Genomic DNA, 18,870 nt, shown 5'->3' with positions numbered 1-18,870 from the left:
TCTAGGGATATGCTCTCACCATCAACGCTACAGGAACTTCACCTTTGAAAATCCAGGATTGCCATGAGTAAGTAAATTTACATGTGAGTACCGTAGTCTAAATAAAAGATCCATTCGAATAATTGCCCAACACAAAAGGGACTAATCCTGATGGTGCGGGTTGAAAGCGCCTGGTATCGTCGCGCGCCTCCGCTCGGGGTGATGAAAGTACGTGCCATACCGCCGCTTGCTCGGCGAGGCCGTCAGCAGTTGGCTAGACGAGGACTGTTCTGGTGTTGAAGGTGACGCGCCGTTGTGCAGCGACGTCGATTCACCCTCCGCAGCTGGTGACTGAATACTACCGTAATCCTCTTCCGACGACACGTCCTCTTCTTCTAGCCACTCGCCGTCCTCGGGCAACATGATCACGCCCGACGCAGGATCGAAGCTGAGTCTGTGGCTCAAGGCACTTTGCGCCCGTGACGTGCGGGGTCGCGGGCGGATATTAGCCCATGGATTCGATGACGAGGACGCATCAGTGACGGCGCCATCCTGAGGATGCTCAGCCGAGTCGTTTGGCTCCGAAACGTCCACAAGCGGTGCTCTCTGGGGGGCTTGGTTCGCGCGGCGGGTCTTGCCCCGGCTCAGACTGTGGCGATTCCTGAGGTTCAGAACGATGCCCTCATTAGGGTCTTTCGGTGCTCTGGAGCCTCCAGCACGCATGCCGTTCACGAGTGTTTGATCCTTCTTCAGAGGCAACCAAGGCTCTGGCAATATACCAGTTATCGCAGGGTGGCCATAACGCCTTTTACCCGTACTGTCAAACGGATCAGCATACTCCACGTGGACAACAGGTTTAAATTCTCACTTCAGTATGCCGTGATACCAATTCCGCATCGGTGGTTGCGACTAAAAGGCATCAGCCACAACGATTATGGTAGAAATTTCCTGGACTCACATAGTCAGTACGCTCGTCTTCTGGCGCAACATAAAGTGTGTCGTCGTTCTGGGCATACCGCCTACGGCTCAAATTACTGATATTTCTCGTCAGAACTATCGTCTGTAGGAACACCTGACTGACTCACCTCTGTGACAGTGAAACCGGATGCCCTTCTCTCATAAGCAAAACGTCCTCAGTCTCTTCTCCCCTCTCAACCTCGAAGACCGAGCTTAAGCACACGGCTTTACTCAAAGGCTTGAAGCTCTTGTCAATTTGGTACGACCACACCACCGTGACAACGACAAGAATACCCAGCATGGCCGGCATAATGATTGACTTGTTTAGCGTAAGGATGCCGATCATGAACAGCTGGAAGATGACAATGCCCCAAACGAGGCGAACAAACGTGATGGGCCATGCTTGACCCTGAGATTCATAAGGCTTGTAGAACACTGTTATGCATCTTTAATACAGATCATCCAATGATAAGGACAAAGAGAAACTAACCAAAGAGCAGCTGATATTTGAAGACAAGATAGGCCATTCCGAAATAGATAGCTCCAAAGATGACGATGAGAGGCTGCACGACGCTGTATAGAATCGTGATGACGAATATGAGTATGGCTTGAGGATACACAACTCCGTAATTAATTGTGGGGGGTGCATTTAGTTCAGCATAATCTACGAATCTTTAGCTAAACTCGACGAAACAGAATCGTCAACATACCACGAGGAGTACGCGTAAAAACTGTCTGGAATATCCGTGGCACAATTATACCCAGATTCAAGAGTTTCAAAGGCATGATGCCCAAGCCCTGTAGAATGACGTAGGACAGGAAGAAGTGCCTGCCAAACCCTTGAGACTCCACCCAACAAAATGTAGAGAAACTTACTTCGCGCGGCCCTTTTGTAGCGATTGAGCAAGCTTCTCAGGAATCTTGGCGGGCGAGTTTGCCAGGTCTCGAACGAGTTGCCAGTAGGTACTCGCCAGGAGGAAAATGAAGACGACGTTAACCAAAAGGAACAGGAAGTATCTTTAACAGCATTAGCGCAACTCTGCCCGCGAGCCTGAGCAATACGCACTTCCTCAGTAGTGAATACTCGATCCAGCTTCTTGCTCGGTAACCCTGGGCATATGTAAGGCCTATTGCGGTCAGCCTTTGTTTCGTCTTAGAACAAGGGTAATTGCTCACCTTCCAACAAGAATGGCAACAGCGCGTTGACCGAAATCATCACTACCGATGGGAGTGAATTCTGTATGATCGCCTGGATTTTCGAGTTGCTGTCGATAAGCCGTCCAAGCCAGGGCGTAACCTTCTTAATTTCTTGATAGGAGAGGAGTGACGCCAGTGCGGTGATGGGAAAGATCCAAGTCAGGAACAAAAGGGCTACGCAGCCCAGAACAATCGCTTCTCGTGCAATGCGGTACTTGGGGAAGATGCTGATGTTCGCCCAGATAATATCGCGAGGCTCTGGTGCTGGCACGGTCTTGCACTCCCATGGGCTTGGTGCGTATGCTGTCTGAACCGCAATTTGCTGGATATGTGCAAGCCGTATATCAGCCTTGTTCGTAAAAGGAAGCAATAAAGGACGAACTGCAGAGGACATCTTTTCAAAAGTGACAAAAGCAACATGCGTCGCCCTGAATCTTCCACCCAGCCTCCACTTCTTCACCTTCTCATCCGCCTCCTTGAACCGCGTCTCCAAGTGCTCCAGAGCGTCTACCTTCCCCGACAACCAGCCAGGTCTGAGCGTCGGCCTTGGGCGATGTGGTACAACCAGCCTTCCCGACCCATTTTGCCCCTCGAGCTGGCCCGCATCCATCGCCATCGACGGGACAACATTCTCGCTTGGATCATACTCCTCCACCTCGCTTGGATTACCCACATAACTCGTCCACACTGCCTCCAGCTTCAAGAGTGCCTGCGTTCGTCGGTCGATGAGCGTCTTAAGCGAGCCGACCTCGCGACAAACAGTGACACTTTCCACACCGAGGTTCATGTGCTCGAAGTACTCTGCGAGAGCGCGCTCGGACCGGAGATGCACCGGTAAATTCGTGATCATGACGGTGCGCGCGGGTATGGAATGCACGAGCGGAAGGGAAAAGAGCTGGCGTTGGCGCACGAACGAGCGGTAGTTGCGGTAGAGGAACACGAGAGCGAGGATGGTGAACAAGACAGTGAAAAGGAAGTGAACGGTCAAGTAAGAGTTGGCATCGCTGACGAGGTCAAGCCAGTCACGTCCTGGCACGCCTTGGGAAGGGGGCTGTGTATCTGTCTCGTTGAATATGCCAAGGGTGAAGTTGCGTGAAGGCCAATCGCTGTCCTCGTCATCTCCAGCGCCAATCCCAATGTTATTCTGTGGACAGTGACCTAAGCATGCGGCTGAGACTAGGAGACATAGGACGTACGTTCCAGTTAACTGGCATCAATATGATACAGGCTAGGACTGAGAAGAGTGAAAAGAGATAGAACGACATCTTGAAAAAGGCGAGTAACTGAGAAAGCTATGGAATCAGACACTGGCTAGGAGCGCAAAAGAACGGCTGGGCGTACCACTGCGGCATCCAACCCAACAATCTGTAATACCGTGAACTCCGAAATTCTCAGTGTAGGTAAGATCCACCCGAAGAACGCGTGGGGTGCATGAGCTTCATGCGGAGAGAACCCTGTCATTGTATAAGCACATACCGCCGCGACGCAGACATACTATGGAGGAGGACAAGATGATTGAACATACCTTTGAGCTTGGTTCTTGGTGCGAAAAGCAGCGGCCACCGCCTCCGACAGTAGCAGAATATCAAGAACGACGATAAGCCAATGAACGTTGAAAGTAGCAGCTGCGTCGTGAACCATGGTCCTTCGAATGTTTCTGCATACATGCACGCATGACAAGCACCATCATGAGTACATGTAGCGCGTATGAGAAGAGTTGCACACGTACGAGTTGGCCCAGTCCCTGGGGGCAGCTCGGGATCCACTGGGTCATCGTCGTCTGGTGCGAGAGTCGATAGGAAGAGGGAGAAGAGCCAGAACATAGCTACAGGGGGAACAGACTGCCAAGCGCGAGCTTAGTGACGGCGGCGGTGTAGGTGCGCGCGAGGCATATTGTTTGGCAACACCATCAGAAATAAACAACGCGGTCATAATAACCCCTATCTGCGTATATGACCATCCTCTCAGTTCAAAATCAGATGCTTCAGTTCAAGACGCTTTTCATGCGATAAATTCCGTATTGCTTACAGCTCACTAAGCTCCGATCTCTACATTATGGACGACTCAAATTTAAGATTCTCCAACTTTCTTAATCACCTTTGACCCGATGACTACTCTCTCGTTCCTCTTCCAGAAATCAACCAACACCTCAGCCGTGCGTGCCGGGTCATCCTAATTATATGTGAAGACAATCATGAATCTGGGGGAGGAAATAACTTGCCTCATGTAGCATGTGTCCAACATTTGCGAGTACAACAACCTGGAATTTGCCTTGCATTTGCCCAATCATCAACGGTTTGTCCAGACGCTCCGTCCCTGCCAGTATCAAAACTCGAGCCGTTCGCACACTAAGGAATGACTCTGATAGGCCTTTGAACCAGCCCTCCCAATAGGGCGCCGTGTCTCGCAGGGGCGTTCGCCACAACACTGCTGGGCCTCTCTGTGTATCATTGGTTACGAGAGTGGCTGGGACGGAAATGCGCGCTGAGGCGAGGTTGTGTATTTGGTTATTCGATATGCTTTTAAGCACGTTAATGCCGCGTAAAATCGGCTAGACATTTACTCCACTTACTGCCATTCTACCCCGTGTTCGACGCTATCGAATCCCGATGGTCTTGAGTTAAGCAGGGTGTTCATATGAGGCAAAGCCTCAATCGCAAAACCTGCTCCCGTGTAAAATATGGCACATACATTATTGATACCCATTTACCTTCGACGACATCAAGAACAGCAACGCCGGCAATGTTGTAGCCGGCATCTTGAAGAAGTGGGGAAGCACGCGTCACAACGGACCCACCCATGCTATGCCCCGTCAGCTAAAAAGAAAGCGGGTAGTCAGTCTCATGATTGCGTTGACTGCCAGTGACCCCACGAGTAATGTCGGAGCAGATTTTGCATCCGGGTATAGTACTTTGACGAGCTCAACGAAATCCTGTACAATCTTGTCTATAGAAAGGTCTTCTACCCCCGAAGTGGGCTTCGGATGAGAGCTGGTCTTCCCTGGATCTCTCGTATCAGAGAAAAAATGGTTGATTTACGTCGATCTGAGGGCTCACCATGACCTCTTGGATCAAGTGCCAGCACACCCAGGTCTCCCTTTGTTGTACGGGTGATCTCTTGCGCTGCGAGAGCAAAGGTTAAGCCAGAATAGCCCGCACCCGGATGGAGGATTGCAACTGTGCCCGGTCCACTGTTGCCCGATTTCGTGGACGGAGGAGTATAATACACCCTTATGTCCAGCCCTGTTGTTGGAACACTGACCATGACTGCCTGTTCGAAGCATGACGATGCAGACAAGGGTGAATAGGCCGAATCAGGGGTCTTTGGCTTGCGCCTTTGCCTTGAGCTACCATACACTTTAGCACTGGTTGGATATACATTAGATAGCAAAGGTACGTGCATTGAAGGCGGGGCCATGTTCGATGAGGAACTTGGGAGGTCACCGATCGAGTTCGCTGCTTCCTCCTCCTCGTTGTCCTCGCTGCCGTCATCAGGCGGGTTTAATGGGAGCTTGGCGATGCGCGAACTGAGAGCCGAGCGATACAAGTCAGACATGTGTTGATATGCCTCGAGGTATTCAGATGTTGTGTCGCTGTTCGTTGATTATAAGTAGTTGTCCCAAGAGTTTCCAGTGGACGAACAATTGACAAACAGCTCGAGGGAAAGCAATCGTGGCTGTGCTATTGTGCGTCGCGCTGCTCTCTTGAATCACGTGGGGAATATTTCCTTTGCCTCCATCCTCCGCGTCGAGCCTTTGGGTCTGAAAGCGTCGTCCGCTATGGCTTCCCTCTCACTCAAGTCTATTCCCAGAACACTGCGCTCATGCTCAGCCACGCGTAGCATCTCAAGTACAGTGTCGCGGTTTCAGGCTGCTTCCCAAGCACCTGCCTCGTCCACGCCTACCCACTATAAAATCACTCAAACGCGCTCAGCAATAGGCCTCGGCGAAGGGAAAAAGGAGACACTTGTTTCCCTTGGCCTTCACCGCCGTATGCAGACAGTCTATCACCCTCACGGACCAGAGGTGGCTGGTAAAGTCCTCAAAGTCAAGGAGATCGTCCAGGTGGAGAATGTCACTGTGGATCAGGTTCGCACGAAAGAGGAACAGCGGCAGGAGCGCAAGGCGGACCGGGGCTATTCTGTGCAGAAGCCAGCCGTTGGAGGGCGGTGGTAGCGAGTGAGCGACACACAATTCCTGACCTCCTGTAAGCGCTAATTGTATGAATCCTGGAAGTGGCTTGTATAGACGCACTTTTAGACCATACTCATTACCATAATGCGTACAACGTAATCCCCATCGCGCAATCTTGGGAATTTTGCTTTTCAAGCTCGCTCTTCGTCACCTGGCAATCCAGTGGTATCATACTGTCATTCAGGTGTTCGTATCAAGGTGAATTTGCCAGCCCAGATACCGGGCCGTACCCGGACGATAGGGAAATGCACTCCACACTATAAACCTACTTGGCTAACTATAGGTTACATTGAAAACGGCCTAGGGGCTTCAGCAATTTTGGCCCGTATTGCGCTACTTGAATTTGACGCGACCAGCTCGGACACCTAAATCTGTACCACCAAAGTTCCATTCCATGCTCCCAACTCAAACACGCTTGTGGGATCCGAAGCTGATCTTTGCGGAGAAGCTCGAGATTAGGATTGTAACCTAGATGACGCAAGATAACACCTCCTGTCCAATATCTGCGCCGACATCCTTAATATCTCACGTCTCGTTCGCCAAAGCGTAGGAACCACTAGTTGGTGGAACTACCAAGATTTGTGGCTTTCTGTTGCCACCAAATCAAAATGTTGATACTTGTCCGGACTACGCCACGGCAGCTGGTCAGCCCACCAACTGAGCCTACACCTCATCGGGAGGTGGAGGTAGCCAACCCAGAATATCTGCTGTCGATTGCTCAGCACGGGAAAGACCCTCCGCACTGACGTGAAACACTCCAATGCTCCTCCAACAAAACTCATTGTCCTTCCACCTAGGCTCGCATGTCGGCGTTCTTCCATCTACAGCTTACGAGCATTAGAATCTTGAGGGCTTCCCCAGCGCATCATCACAGAGAAGATCGCCCAGGTTGGTGCAGGTTCTTCCGATACTCGCGCGTCATATTATCGTTTACTTCCTAATGTGACCGCTTTGACACATGAGCTCAGAAAATACGTCGCCTCAAGGTCAATGACCTGTTAACCGGATTTAGAGCTGACAACTGGATGATATCTGGCCCTTCTTAAAGCTCATCACAGCGTAGGGAAATATGTTCTTTATCCCCGCTTTGTCCTCCGCACCTGCAGAAGAGATTAATCTCATGTCCGAACAAGCCAAGGTCCTCGCGCTCCTTTCTCTCATCAACTCTGCGACGACAGACGCACTCGCTCTGTATACCGCCGACGACAGAGACGTCCCCGACCTCCGCTCAACAGTTTCCCATCCCTTGGATACTGCCGATGATACGGTGGCGCTCAAAAAAGCTATCCGCACCCTTGAGGGGGCGTGTCAGCAGCTCTGCGCAACTTTAGCCCCCCCGCAGCATACCGTCATGAATGTTCGTATAGTTGTGCCCAGTTGCTTTTGATTTTGTAAATTGTTGACAACAGTGATGTCGATAGATGGTTGGAAACTTCGATTGGGCATGCATCCGCGTTGTCGTTGAACATGGCATTGCTGATATCCTCGACAAATTTCCATCGGGGCTATATGTTGATGAGCTCGCTGCCAAAGTCGGAATGATCGGGTCCAAGCTCGCACGCGTCCTCCGACCTCTTGCGTCCAAGGGGTGTTTTATTGAAGGTAAGCACGCTTTACCCGTCTGCTTGTTGGTGCCAAATTCTTATGTATGTCAACTGGGTCAGTGTCGGAGGATGTTTTTGCGAATAACCGCCTCTCCCTACATCTTCGTACCTCAGAAGGCGTTGCCGGTATTTCCCTGGTGATGACCAAACAGGTCGCAAAGGGCGCACATGTGCTCACCGAAAATCTGGCTGGTTCACGCTATGCAACGTCTTTCGATCCTGGCGACGCGCCGTGTATGCAGGCCCTTGATCACAAGTACAAGGACACGTTTGAACTCCTTAGATCAGATGTACGTACACTAGAACTCTCTGTTTGTCATATACCTGACGCTCCATTTAGGAGCAACTACTCAAGGTAAAGTTCCACTAGTAAACTCTAAATCTTCTGCAGAACCAACCCGTCCGACAGGCATATCACAGCGGCATGGGCGGTATCGGGTTTATCATGGGCTCGCTCTCGGTCATCGAGCGTAATTACCTATCTCCAATCTTGTAGTGTCTTCACTTCTCACTAACCATCCCAGGCTTCCCCTGGCAGAAGTATAATTCTGTTGTTGACCTTGGATCCGGCGTCGGCTCATTTTCCCGGCCACTCGCAAAGCGCTTCTCGCATATGCAAATTACTTGTCACGATCTTCCTGAGGTCATTGAAGAGGCCAAGGACGTGAGTGCTTAGTTCTTCCACTGCAAGGATGGCATTGACGCTTCGACTTTAGATTTGGAGCAAAGATGCTCCAGATGCATTCACCAGCGGACGCGTCACTCTTGCCCCTCTCAATTTCTTTGAACAAGTGCCTGAGAGCGGACGGGACGTGTACTACGTACGCTCGCCATTTTTATCTTCGGGATGTAGATGATCTCATCGTTGCACCCAGCTTCGTTACGTCCTTCATGACTGGCACGACCCCGAGTCAATAGCCATTTTGCGCAACGTTCGAGAAGCCATGGCTCCCCACAGCCGCCTCCTCATCCGTACGTCACTTCGCAGTCTGCTACACTCATGCTTGGCCCTGACAGGATCAAAATAGAAGATTACGTTCTTAGGTCATCCGCTCCTTTGGATAACCAGCACGGCTTGGATGCTGGCGATATCGTGAGCACCTTGCAATAATTCCTCTCGTATTGCTTCCTCGTAATCCTGTCCAGGCACCCGAGCCTCTTTTGCCCAACTTTGGCGCAGGTAACGCCCGGATGTACTCGCAAGACCTGACAATGTTCTTCACCCACAATGCACGTGAACGTACGATGATCGACTTCATAAATCTAGCGTGAGTGACCTCCCAGCCCTAGCCTCCGAGGAGAACGGTTTTTCGTTCCACTGAGAACGCCCGCAGTGTGAGAATGCTGACCGTGAGTATCTAACAGGAATCAGACTGGCTTCCTTATTGTCAAAGTGTGGGACCTGGCCGAGACGTGTCTTCTCGAGCTCGAGATGGCTTTACCCAAGTAGTGGCACTTCCTCGGCATAGAAGAATTTATGACCTTCTTTATACTTCTGATATGCTAATAAACTCTGACCAGAGCCTATCTGACTGTTCCAAGAATCCGCTCTCGCCTTTGGGAAGTCTTTCAATCTTGAGCGTTCACAGGCGTTCGCGGTTTCCCAAGTCGCTTGCCCAAGCATCAAAACTTCTTTTCTATGTATACTCACAATGTTGGATCCGCCATTTACATCCCAGAAACCGGGTTGACAGACTTCGCATCGTGGAAACATGTTCAAAACTAAGTAACATGTTTGTTCGACAGCGGGACCATTTGCAGCATCCGTATCCTTCGGACACCGAGACAGCGGATTCATGGTCTCACAACCAACAGATTGCTGGACGGTACAACTCAAAGCATGCAAAATCACGCTGTCCTCACATTTGCATTGTTAAGTAATTCCCAGGCAATAAATGACATGGGAAGACCAGTCACACTGTCCGGGTTTCAGGGAGATGTAGTCCACGCCCTGCCCCATACTGCCACGCAAGATTGGGAAACAAAAACGCTCCAAATGCCCGCTTTCGCAAGAGGTGGCGCACCATGCCGTTAATGTACTCCTGGTGCAGGTACGATATCTCCATGAATGCTTCGTTGCAAGCGACCGGGTTATGCCAGGGACCAGTGCGATTGTAGACGTCCTTCGCACTCTCATACACTCTGGGAGACGATGACTGTTGGATATGATATGATATAAGGTTGTCGAGGGGCTTCTCCCAGCGACTACTCCTTATCACCCACTCACTATGAACTCTGCACTGGAATTTGTTCAACAGGCGTTCGACTACATTGTCATAGGTGTGGAGAGGCCTTAGTTTATCTCGTCTTGTTGCGTCTAACTTTGCCTACTTCTCCCTTATCTCCAAGGTGGCGGCACGACTGGCCTTGCCCTCGCTTCTTTGTACGTCGTGTCTTCAAGAACTTTATCAAGATACGATGTGAACAGCTTCTTGTAGACTTTCTCTAGACAAGGATGTTAAGATAGGAGTCATCGAAGCAGGACAAAGAAAAGACGATGATAACATTCTAGTTCCAGGTAAGCAATGTTGCCCACCTGATGACTTAGCAGCATCTTGACGTCACTTCGCCGTAGGATTGATTGGAAAAGTCTTGAATGGTAGACACTTCCTTCTTCTTTAGCTGCGAGTCCTGACCCTCGCAGACCCAGAGTATGATTGGAGCTTCCTCACCGTTCCTCAGCCACACGCCAACAATCGGCGTATTCCCATCAACCGAGGAAAAGTCCTCGGCGGAACATCGGCATTGAACTACATGGCATACTGCCGGTGAGTAAGAACTGCGTCCTATAGAACTGTTTCCATTAGTTGATCCGATTTTGACATCCAGTGGGTCTCGTGTAGAGCAGAATGGTGAGCCAAGGTCGGGTATTCACCTGTAAAACGCTCTCAGTGCTTCATTCATAACAGACTGGAAGAAGCTAGGGGTCAAAGGTAAGATCTCACTTCTTGTGGTCACAATCTAATTCTTACACACGCTAGGATGGGGCTGGGATACTATAGACAGAGTGACGAAGGCTTCAGAGCGCTGGACACCTCCAGACTCTGAGACGGCCTCTCTTCATTGGGCGAACAAGGCAGTGAAAAATCATGGCCGGTATGGTTGCTCTTGGGAGTAGAGCGATTAGTTCTGAAGTCATTCTAGTCAAGGATATGTCAAGACTACTGCATACAACTATTATTATGACCTCGCCAAGCCATTTTTTGAGACCATGAACGAGCTCGGGGTGGCAACTAATCACTCAGAGGTATGGTTTTCTCAAATTCACCAGCGAGTACTCTAATGCGCCTTTAATGAACATTTGTTATCCAGGCATCGGGTGATCTCATTGGCGTCTGGACATACACTGCTTCCATCGACGCAAAGACAGGCGCTCGCAGCTATAGCACCAATGTTGGTGACGTCTGCTCGATAGTTTCGATCTATCGGGTATTAATTTTGATGGCTCTGAAGGCATATTATGATAATGTCTCTCATCGCCCAAACATCACGGTCCTCACTGACGCCCTGGTGACCAAAATTCACCTTCGTAATGAAGGAGCTGGAAGTCATTGTGCCACTGGCGTAGAGTTTTTGAAAGATGGTAGACTCTACACAGTTCAGAGCCGAAAGGAGGTTGTTATCTCCACAGGCTCGCTTCAAACTCCACAGATTCTCGAGCTCTCAGGTGAGATTCAAAGCCTATATGTAACAACACTCGAGCTAGACAAGTTTCTCCAGGCATTGGCAACGCCGAAATCTTGAATTCCCTCGGCATCCCTGTCCAGGTGGACCTCCCAGGAGTTGGCGAGAACTTCCAGGACCATTTCGTCGTCCCAATGGGTGCCGAACTCACCGGGAAACACCACCTCACCGTCGACGACCTCTCGTCACCTGCATTTGCCGCTGAGCAAATGCGCCTCTTCAAGGCAACAGCAACCGGCATGCTTGGGAGTACCCTGTCTACGCTCGTCTTCATCCCTGCGCGGCAGTTCATCGCCCCTACGCGGTTTGCCGAGATTCTTTCAGCGCTAGATACCGCTCTCAAAAGCCCTGAAATTGTCAACTCGCCCTGGAAGAAGTGGTACGAGGTGCAGCGCGACTGGCTCGAGAATGACGGCGTTGCGCAGCTCGAGATGATCCTCTTCCCTTGTTCGTATTCAAGTCAACTGTGGCAATTCCCTGATTGTAGATTGATGCGATGTTGTAGCCTGGACGCACGCCGGCTGCTCTCGAGAGGGTGCGAAGCACTACCAAATGTCTGTCTTTCTCCAGCACGCATGGAGTCGAGGAAATGTTAGTGAAGTTACGCCGTCATCTGTATGTGACTTACGGACTGCACAGATCCATGCAATATCTCAAAACGCCGAAGACTACCCTAGAATCGATGGCTGCACCTTAGAATCCCCTGCCGACATTGGTAACTTTTCTCGATTACCCACGGCCATTCAGTCTAATTAATGCTTAAATATCTGTAGATCTACTCATGCTTGTTGAAGCCGTGAAGTACGCATTCAATGTCATGCGAACTGGGGCCCTCGGCGCCCTTACTGCTGAAATCGTCCAGCCTAAGCCATCTTGGTCCGACGACGAGATCAAGGAATTCATCCGGAATAACGTCAAGAGTGCCTTCCACCCTATCGGTATTACCCATTCGCCATATCTTTTCGTCGAATGTGCTTAAAAGACTCATAATTCAGGCACGGCGTCGATGCTCCCTCGTTCATCCAACGGCGTTGTGGACGACAATCTTAAGGTTTATGGGACCTCAAATTTACGAGTCGTAAGCAGCCTTCTCTGTCATTGATGAGCATATCCTAAATCTGTCTCAGGCCGACGCTAGTATCTTTCCCATTGTAAGCGTTTTACGAGATCTAGTATAGCCGAGAAATCTGAACACCTCAAACAGCATCTGGGCACGCATCCGCAAGCAACTCTGTATGGGTAAGTCATTTAGTTATGTCTCGTCCATACTGGCTCCAACCCCAACAAAGGCTTGCCCACCGGGCAGCGGAGATTATCAACGAAGCGCGCTTGGAGGAGGGAATACAAGCTCGCCTTTAATGCACCCTGCAGCCGGGCGTAGCTAAACGTATGCAGCATGCTCGAGTGCAATGGCTACAGCATGGGCACTGGGCAGGCGTGTAATGCCATGTATTGAATGCACAATAATTTACCCGTTGCATGTTTGCATCTTATTCCTGAAATATACGTAGCTCCGACTCTAGCTAAGGGTCATAACAAACCTGTGACCTCTAGATTTCTTTCGCAATGTTTTGGGAACGAATCGCCCCTGTGCGTGTTGTCCATATGTACGTATTATTGAATATTATTAATATTGACGGTATTAAGTTCGAGTGCTATTTTGGTTGCTTTTCAGGCTGAAATATAAGTCAAAGGCTGCCGAACCAGACTCTGGCACGCTGACTGTTCCCCAACCCCATTTGAAGCTTCAGTTGTACTCAGTACCCATTGCAGGCCTTCCCTTCATTTACATCTCTTCTCTGGTGATAGTGCGCAAGGCATATTTCGCTTTGCTCCATCCTAAGCTTTCAACATGTGCATGAACGTTGAAACGTTGAATGGGCGTCGCCTTAAAGCGTCACATACCACACAATAGCCAAAAGTGGGCCACAAGTAAGCCCCGTTCGCAATTTGGGCTTTGTGACATCAACACCTGCCGCTTTGTTCCTGGATCAAGCCGAGGCTCGCGCGACAGTTCATCTGAACTGAACCTGGTCCTCGTATCCGCCAAGATGAAAACTTGTTGTCCCCCTAGTTAATGGGGTTGCTCGCCTGCTACAAAATGCAACAAGCCCCGGCTGTCAACCTTCAGAGGGCCCCTCGCACATTCCCTCTGTGCCGCCCGAGTCTTCGCATCCTTCCACAGCTGCAATGGCTCCACCCCCAATAGTCCGAACACAGCACGCTTCTCGGCTACTCCTCACCTTGTTCTCGGCGGTATCGCAACATGTGCCAAAACTCGCTCGTATCGTTCGCGGCGACGGCGATGACCTCACCAGGTTTCATACTCTTGCAAAACGGGTTGAAGCAGCAAAAGGCAGCCCTGCGTTCATTGCCTTCGCGGTACTCATACCCGTCCTAGTCTTACTGTCAGGAGTATTTGCCGGGTTGACGCTGGGGTACATGAGTTTGGATGAAACGCAGCTCAACGTGCTCATTATGAGTGGGACTCCGTGTGTCTGTCCTCATACCACCTTCCGAGTCCCATAACCGACCAATGCGCCGTACAGTGAACAAAAGAAATATGCGAAGAAGATCATGCCTATCCGCAAAGATGGGCATTTGTTGTTGATTACCCTGATCCTTGCAAATATGATCGTCAACGAAACGCTCCCCGTCATATCGGACCCTGTTCTCGGCGGCGGCGCGCAAAGTGTCGTGGTTAGCACTGTGCTTATTGTCATGTAAGTTGCGCTTGTACATTCCGAGCCTGGCTTTTGTTGGCGTGTCATCAACCTCTTACTCCAAGTCCACTGAGACACACTTCATACCTTCCACTTCCCGTGCCGTCGAGCTACCGTGCTCGGTTTCTTCCTTTGTTTCCATCTCCACCATCATCCTTGTGGATCGATAAAAGTTGAGCTGACTCCTTCTAGCTTCTCTGAGATTATTCCCCAATCGTTGTGCACCCGTCATGGCCTTTACATTGGTGCCAAGATGGCGGGGTTTACTAAGGTTCTCATTTACTTTTTGGTAAGCCCACAAACATATCTTAGGTGCATACCACTCAATTGCCATGGTTCAGGGTATCGTGGCATGGCCTGTAGCTAAGCTTCTTGAGTTTATTCTCGGCTCTCATCACGGCATCATATATCGCCGAGCTGGTCCGTAGTCTTCAAGGAAATCAAACGTAGTCGCTGACCTAAAACTAGAATTGAAGGAGCTTATTGCTATGCATTCCGCCGTTTCTTCTCATGGAGGTGACCTCAAATCCGACACTGTTACAATCATTGGAGCCACCCTAGATCTTCAGGATAAAGTGGTTAGCCAGGTACTTACTCACCTCATTCATACGATACCTTATCTCCTCTGACATGCATTACTAGGCCATGACACCCATTGACGATGTCTTCATGTTGTCTATTGACGCTCGCCTCGATTACGAGCTCCTCAAGAAAATATGTTCTACAGGCCATAGCCGTGTACCAGTATACGAGGAAAAAGAGATTGCTATGGATTACTCAGGTCGTAAAGAGAAGGTTAAGAAAATTCTCGGTATCCTGCTTGTCAAGCACTGCGTGCTTTTGGACCCCCAAGGTTAGTATGATGGCATCTGTGATTTCCCTAGCTGATGCATCTGATAGACGCGACTCCATTGCGTGACTTGCCCCTTAACCGGATCTTATTTGTGCCCAACAATGAGTCTCTTCTCGGCATCCTCGACAGGTTTCAAGAAGGTCGAACTCATATGGCCGTTGTATCTCGCTACAGTGCCGAGAAGGCTGCGTCAGTGAAGAAGGTTGCCAAACGTACCCTCACACAGCGTTTCCGTGAACGTGTTGGCCTTGAAGAGTCAAGTGACGAAGAGGAAGGTGCAGAGTACACGGAGGAGGCTGATAACAAAACGTCCAAAGAGAGAGAGGTAACCTTTGTGGAGCCTGGTGTTAAAGAGCACGATTACGCCCGTGGACCAAGAGGCTCCAACTTCCGTCGCGGCACGCAAAGGGGCGTTGAAATGGGTGTTATGAAGGCGACCAAAACTCCTGCAGAACAGTCGATGCCAGCTGACGCCCTCCTGACTAAGAAAGACGCGGACCAGTTCTTGCAGACCATCGACGCTGCCCTCAGCCCTCTAGGAATTATCACCCTTGAGGACGTACTGGAAGGTGAACACATTCAGTCATCAGTTGGTCAAGGAACTCACCAATTACGACAGAGCTTATTGGCGAAGAAATTTACGATGAATTCGACTCCGAAGGAGCAGGTTCTGTGTCATCTTTCGTCCCGAACCCCGAGGAGCCCAACGTGGCCAAAGAGACTCCCAAAGAGGCCCTCTTCGTCGCGGAACCGATAGAAATTCCATCCAGTCCCAATGCCGCCTCCCCCGACACTCCCTCGTCTCCGAATGCAGGTGATGACACTACGTCCGCCTCTAAAGCTCGGGCCAAGAAAAGGACTTTGAGCGGCGACGCATCACGCAGTGTGCCCCCGTCCCCGATTCTCGAAGCCGTCCTTTATAGCCGTAAACGCGGTCATGCAGGCAGGCCGCAATCGTCATCCCCCCTCACCTCGTCGGATGGCGCTCCGGTGCCATGCCTGCCCCCAACGCGGCCTGTTCATCTCAAAGGGAGCAAGTTTAAGTCCTCTCCCCTGAACACAAGCGCCCTGTCTGTCCAGCCACCTGAGGGCCCGTCAGCCACAACCAAGAAGGAACCTCAAGAAGAGGGCATGCCCGAAAAAGAAGAGGCGGACGCGCCAGGTCTCAAAGAGGATGGCACTGGCGACTCATGACAATGATGGCATGAGGAGTATCTCCCATCAATTGAGTGAGACGCGTACAGTACTTTTTCGTATACATCCGCCGTAACTTTATTATCTAATATACATATGGACTGTAATTGCCCCGACTACAAAGTGAACATCGATTGCAGACTCCTACGCTCATAACTGTAAGCAGAATGGGAAAGGCTGACGAGGTTCCGCCGCCCAGAGAGTTAAAATGCAAGCGTCTCACAGCATCATTAACTCTCCGGACATTGTTAGGTTAACAACAGATGCTGAAGAACGATGACCCTGCTTCATGACACTCGAAGATCGCGTACGTACGATATCACCTCAAGGATGACCGGTCGATGACCATGGAATGCATCCAAGTTTACCACCGGTTGACTGTCACGAATGCAACGATTCCGCACGAATATATTGTTTGATGCTAATCTGTACAATGATACAATGATGGTCGAGCAATTTATGGGTATTACTCTCAGCCAAGCGTAGCGGTCGTTGTGTCGATCAAGTCAATAACTGCATATCCCTTGATCGGCACGTACTGCTTCGTGATCATCTTGATCGCCTCTTGAGCGACGAGGCCACCAAGGAGCGCCGCTGTGTTCGGTAGCTCTGCCGCTGGTGCCCTTTCCCTGTAAATGGTCGTCAGCAAACTGTCCTGTGATTGATGCCGTGAAGAAGTCGCATACAGCTCGCCGATAGCTTCGTCCAATGCATCGGGAAGCTCGGTGCCCTGCCCGACAATCGCAAGAACCTCGCCGCGCAGTGCCTCCGCAGTGGGAGCCACGCCGGGCTGCTTGACCGTCAGGTTGGCTAGTGCCGACAGCGCAAGGTGGATGCACGTCTCCTTCGGGTAGCTCGCCAAAGCGCCCGCTGCGCCTCAAATCAGCATCTCGCAAGTTAACACCCCCGACAAACAAGTTAAAAACTCACAAAACGCATCCGTGTCCCTCTCAAATTCGCCCCACCTCCTCCCCCTCAGCACCTGCAGGCCATGTGCGTTCTTGAGGAATAAATCAATCACGTCCTCGTCAATATCTACATTCTTATCCAAAAATGTCTGGAAGATCGCTTTCTCCTCCTCCGCGCGTGCCTTGTACAGACGCTGCAGGTGGATGTAACTCGTGGTGTCCGCCTTCATATCCGGCAGCGTCGAGGTCAGCGGAAGCGTATGCGGTTCAACCTCCTCTGTGAAGCGCTTGAGCGCTGCGAGCAGATGGAAGAAGGGCTGGCGGGACTGCGCATGGGCCGCAGGTTCTAGGGCAGGATCATTGAAGAGCTGGGCGATCTCGGAGGGGACCTTCATGTACGGGGTAAAGTAAGAAGGCGAGATGAAGCGCGCGTAGTCGACTTTACCTTTGTTTCAGCCCAGCAACGATATGCCTGTGCCTCTGCTTCCTCGAAATTCTCCTCGTCGATGTTACGCTGGAGAGCGAGAATGCCCTTCTTGAATTCTTTTCTTTCATCCGTTGTCTTCGGTGGATTACCACCGTGCTGAGAGAAAGAAGTTAGAAATCGCCAAGATATGCGGAAAGGAGACGATGCTCACGCTCTTCTTCCAACCTTCCATCGCTTTCACAAGAATGTAGACGTATGGCGTGTGACCATGCTCTGTGGAATCCATCTTCTCATAATCTAGTGAGAGTGCATGTTGAAGTAAAGCCGGGAAAGGTTTGTCGATACGGAGAGAAGGAGCAGTTTCTGAATGGCTCTCGATGACTGACGAGATTCTGTGATTCAGGAGTTGGATACATTACTAGAAAACGCGAACTTACTGGTATGCTCGTGGAACTGGATGAAGAATTCTGCAAGGAAGGCGGATGACCGCACGATGATCAACGGAGGCGCGGAAGAGTTGGAAGATAGCAGATTTGAGAGCTTGTCGAGTCGGGTAGGGTGGAGGTTATGAGAGATAATCAAGGTGAAAGAGGAAAACCAGTCCTTGTCAGTATCCATGATGCTGTCGAACGAGCGCGTATCTGCGACGCCCTGGACGCCATCATTCATCTCGAGAAGCAGCCGAACGGCCTCCTCCGCTCTCGATTTGCCGATGCTTCTGGGTCCCTCGAGAAAGAAGTTGTTGCCCGCGTCTGCGGGGGACACCCTGGCGTCATCCAATATGGTGAAGTGGCCAATGCCTGGCAGGACGAGGTTTTTCAGGATGGATGTGGACGTCGCATCGGAAGACAAAACAAGTATGCGTGACAGTTCGAGGGCAGCCTGACCCGTAGCGGCCCAGAGTCTACGTCGGTCGATGATCAGAATGTAAACGTACGCGCCATGCGTTCGTCCTCACCGCAACTGGCGGTCATATCTCCGAGTCTTAGCATCGGGTGCCGACCTGCGATCTGGTCAGACCTTGTCTCTGCGGTGTTTGTATGCGTGTCTCATACTGAAGTGTGGTTGTGGCAGTCTCGATGTCTTGGGACTCTGTGTCGACCATTGGATTCCGTTCAGCCGATGTCAACATACAGGGGGTGACAAATAACT

At 50.8% G+C, this 18,870-nt stretch overlaps 7 protein-coding genes across 7 annotated transcripts; 4 read left to right on the top strand and 3 right to left on the bottom strand.

Annotated features, from left to right (window-relative positions):
- Positions 1-141: 141 nt before the first annotated feature.
- Positions 142-3,800, bottom strand: CONPUDRAFT_65135 (DUF221-domain-containing protein; the record flags this gene model as incomplete). The annotated part of the gene is made up of 13 exons (XM_007775576.1): positions 142-796; positions 848-888; positions 938-1,013; positions 1,065-1,371; positions 1,427-1,600; positions 1,647-1,765; positions 1,813-1,953; positions 2,003-2,063; positions 2,113-2,455; positions 2,516-3,277; positions 3,330-3,416; positions 3,475-3,587; positions 3,659-3,800. 13 exons carry the CDS (start codon positions 3,798-3,800, stop codon positions 142-144), a joined length of 3,021 nt encoding a protein of 1,006 aa, XP_007773766.1.
- A 329-nt stretch (positions 3,801-4,129) lies between these two features.
- Positions 4,130-5,756, bottom strand: CONPUDRAFT_139918 (protein phosphatase methylesterase). Its single transcript, XM_007775802.1, has 7 exons — positions 5,534-5,756; positions 5,190-5,479; positions 5,006-5,133; positions 4,844-4,949; positions 4,706-4,796; positions 4,355-4,652; positions 4,130-4,305 (listed from the first exon to the last, which is right to left on the bottom strand). The coding sequence occupies exons 1-7, from the start codon at positions 5,686-5,688 to the stop codon at positions 4,204-4,206; spliced, it is 1,170 nt and encodes a 389-aa protein (XP_007773992.1). The 5' UTR covers positions 5,689-5,756; the 3' UTR covers positions 4,130-4,203.
- Positions 5,757-6,034: 278 nt separating this feature from the next.
- CONPUDRAFT_19223 (uncharacterized protein) lies at positions 6,035-6,277 on the top strand (the record flags this gene model as incomplete). The annotated part of the gene is made up of 1 exon (XM_007775547.1): positions 6,035-6,277. A coding segment is annotated over one exon (243 nt), but the record flags the coding sequence as incomplete, so codon positions are not given.
- Positions 6,278-7,442: 1,165 nt separating this feature from the next.
- Positions 7,443-9,444, top strand: CONPUDRAFT_111883 (S-adenosyl-L-methionine-dependent methyltransferase; the record flags this gene model as incomplete). Its single annotated transcript, XM_007775801.1, has 9 exons — positions 7,443-7,673; positions 7,747-7,927; positions 7,990-8,240; positions 8,426-8,593; positions 8,646-8,750; positions 8,805-8,901; positions 8,958-9,022; positions 9,076-9,197; positions 9,295-9,444. 9 exons carry the CDS (start codon positions 7,446-7,448, stop codon positions 9,377-9,379), a joined length of 1,302 nt encoding a protein of 433 aa, XP_007773991.1. The 3' UTR covers positions 9,380-9,444.
- A 540-nt stretch (positions 9,445-9,984) lies between these two features.
- CONPUDRAFT_131544 (alcohol oxidase) lies at positions 9,985-13,082 on the top strand. Its single transcript, XM_007775800.1, has 19 exons — positions 9,985-10,209; positions 10,279-10,312; positions 10,368-10,447; positions 10,505-10,528; positions 10,574-10,697; positions 10,759-10,781; positions 10,839-10,862; positions 10,911-11,025; positions 11,074-11,176; positions 11,242-11,322; positions 11,383-11,596; positions 11,650-12,060; positions 12,119-12,204; positions 12,253-12,328; positions 12,387-12,551; positions 12,609-12,691; positions 12,741-12,764; positions 12,818-12,852; positions 12,903-13,082. Exons 1-19 carry the CDS (start codon positions 10,158-10,160, stop codon positions 12,970-12,972), a joined length of 1,824 nt encoding a protein of 607 aa, XP_007773990.1. The 5' UTR covers positions 9,985-10,157; the 3' UTR covers positions 12,973-13,082.
- Positions 13,083-13,774: 692 nt separating this feature from the next.
- Positions 13,775-16,495, top strand: CONPUDRAFT_131543 (DUF21-domain-containing protein). Its single transcript, XM_007775799.1, has 8 exons — positions 13,775-14,105; positions 14,163-14,336; positions 14,529-14,625; positions 14,678-14,756; positions 14,805-14,923; positions 14,979-15,189; positions 15,237-15,758; positions 15,809-16,495. The coding sequence occupies exons 1-8, from the start codon at positions 13,804-13,806 to the stop codon at positions 16,381-16,383; spliced, it is 2,079 nt and encodes a 692-aa protein (XP_007773989.1). The 5' UTR covers positions 13,775-13,803; the 3' UTR covers positions 16,384-16,495.
- Positions 16,496-16,769: 274 nt separating this feature from the next.
- On the bottom strand, positions 16,770-18,848 carry CONPUDRAFT_111872 (uncharacterized protein). Its single transcript, XM_007775798.1, has 8 exons — positions 18,774-18,848; positions 18,677-18,721; positions 18,156-18,622; positions 17,930-18,099; positions 17,737-17,874; positions 17,314-17,680; positions 17,070-17,253; positions 16,770-17,012 (listed from the first exon to the last, which is right to left on the bottom strand). The coding sequence occupies exons 1-8, from the start codon at positions 18,821-18,823 to the stop codon at positions 16,856-16,858; spliced, it is 1,578 nt and encodes a 525-aa protein (XP_007773988.1). The 5' UTR covers positions 18,824-18,848; the 3' UTR covers positions 16,770-16,855.
- Positions 18,849-18,870: the final 22 nt, after the last annotated feature.

This window comes from Coniophora puteana, assembly GCF_000271625.1.
Source record: "Coniophora puteana RWD-64-598 SS2 unplaced genomic scaffold CONPUscaffold_15, whole genome shotgun sequence".
NCBI lineage: Eukaryota > Fungi > Basidiomycota > Agaricomycetes > Boletales > Coniophoraceae > Coniophora > Coniophora puteana.
Note: the sequence above shows the minus strand (reverse complement) of the source record. Positions and strands in the feature narration are given on the sequence as shown.

Excerpts from the sequence above, each read along its gene's own strand:
- CONPUDRAFT_139918 (XM_007775802.1), bottom strand. The coding sequence starts at position 5,688 with ATGTCTGACTTGTATCGCTCGGCTCTCAGTTCGCGCATCGCCAAGCTC. Across the intron at positions 5,480-5,533 it reads AACATGGCCCCGCCTTCAAT|CTCAAGGCAAAGGCGCAAGC; the intron begins GCACGTACCTTT and ends AGTGTATGGTAG. Across the intron at positions 4,797-4,843 it reads TGTTCTTGATGTCGTCGAAG|GTTTTGCGATTGAGGCTTTG; the intron begins GTAAATGGGTAT and ends ACACGGGAGCAG.
- CONPUDRAFT_131544 (XM_007775800.1), top strand. The coding sequence starts at position 10,158 with ATGAACTCTGCACTGGAATTTGTTCAACAGGCGTTCGACTACATTGTC. Across the intron at positions 10,782-10,838 it reads GTCTCGTGTAGAGCAGAATG|ACTGGAAGAAGCTAGGGGTC; the intron begins GTGAGCCAAGGT and ends CATTCATAACAG. Across the intron at positions 12,692-12,740 it reads GGACCTCAAATTTACGAGTC|GCCGACGCTAGTATCTTTCC; the intron begins GTAAGCAGCCTT and ends AATCTGTCTCAG.
- CONPUDRAFT_131543 (XM_007775799.1), top strand. The coding sequence starts at position 13,804 with ATGGCTCCACCCCCAATAGTCCGAACACAGCACGCTTCTCGGCTACTC. Across the intron at positions 14,626-14,677 it reads AGGTTCTCATTTACTTTTTG|GGTATCGTGGCATGGCCTGT; the intron begins GTAAGCCCACAA and ends GCCATGGTTCAG. Across the intron at positions 15,759-15,808 it reads CCTTGAGGACGTACTGGAAG|AGCTTATTGGCGAAGAAATT; the intron begins GTGAACACATTC and ends CAATTACGACAG.
- CONPUDRAFT_111872 (XM_007775798.1), bottom strand. The coding sequence starts at position 18,823 with ATGGTCGACACAGAGTCCCAAGACATCGAGACTGCCACAACCACACTT. Across the intron at positions 17,875-17,929 it reads TGGAAGGTTGGAAGAAGAGC|CACGGTGGTAATCCACCGAA; the intron begins GTGAGCATCGTC and ends TCTTTCTCTCAG. Across the intron at positions 17,681-17,736 it reads GTTGCTGGGCTGAAACAAAG|GTCCCCTCCGAGATCGCCCA; the intron begins GTAAAGTCGACT and ends CCGTACATGAAG.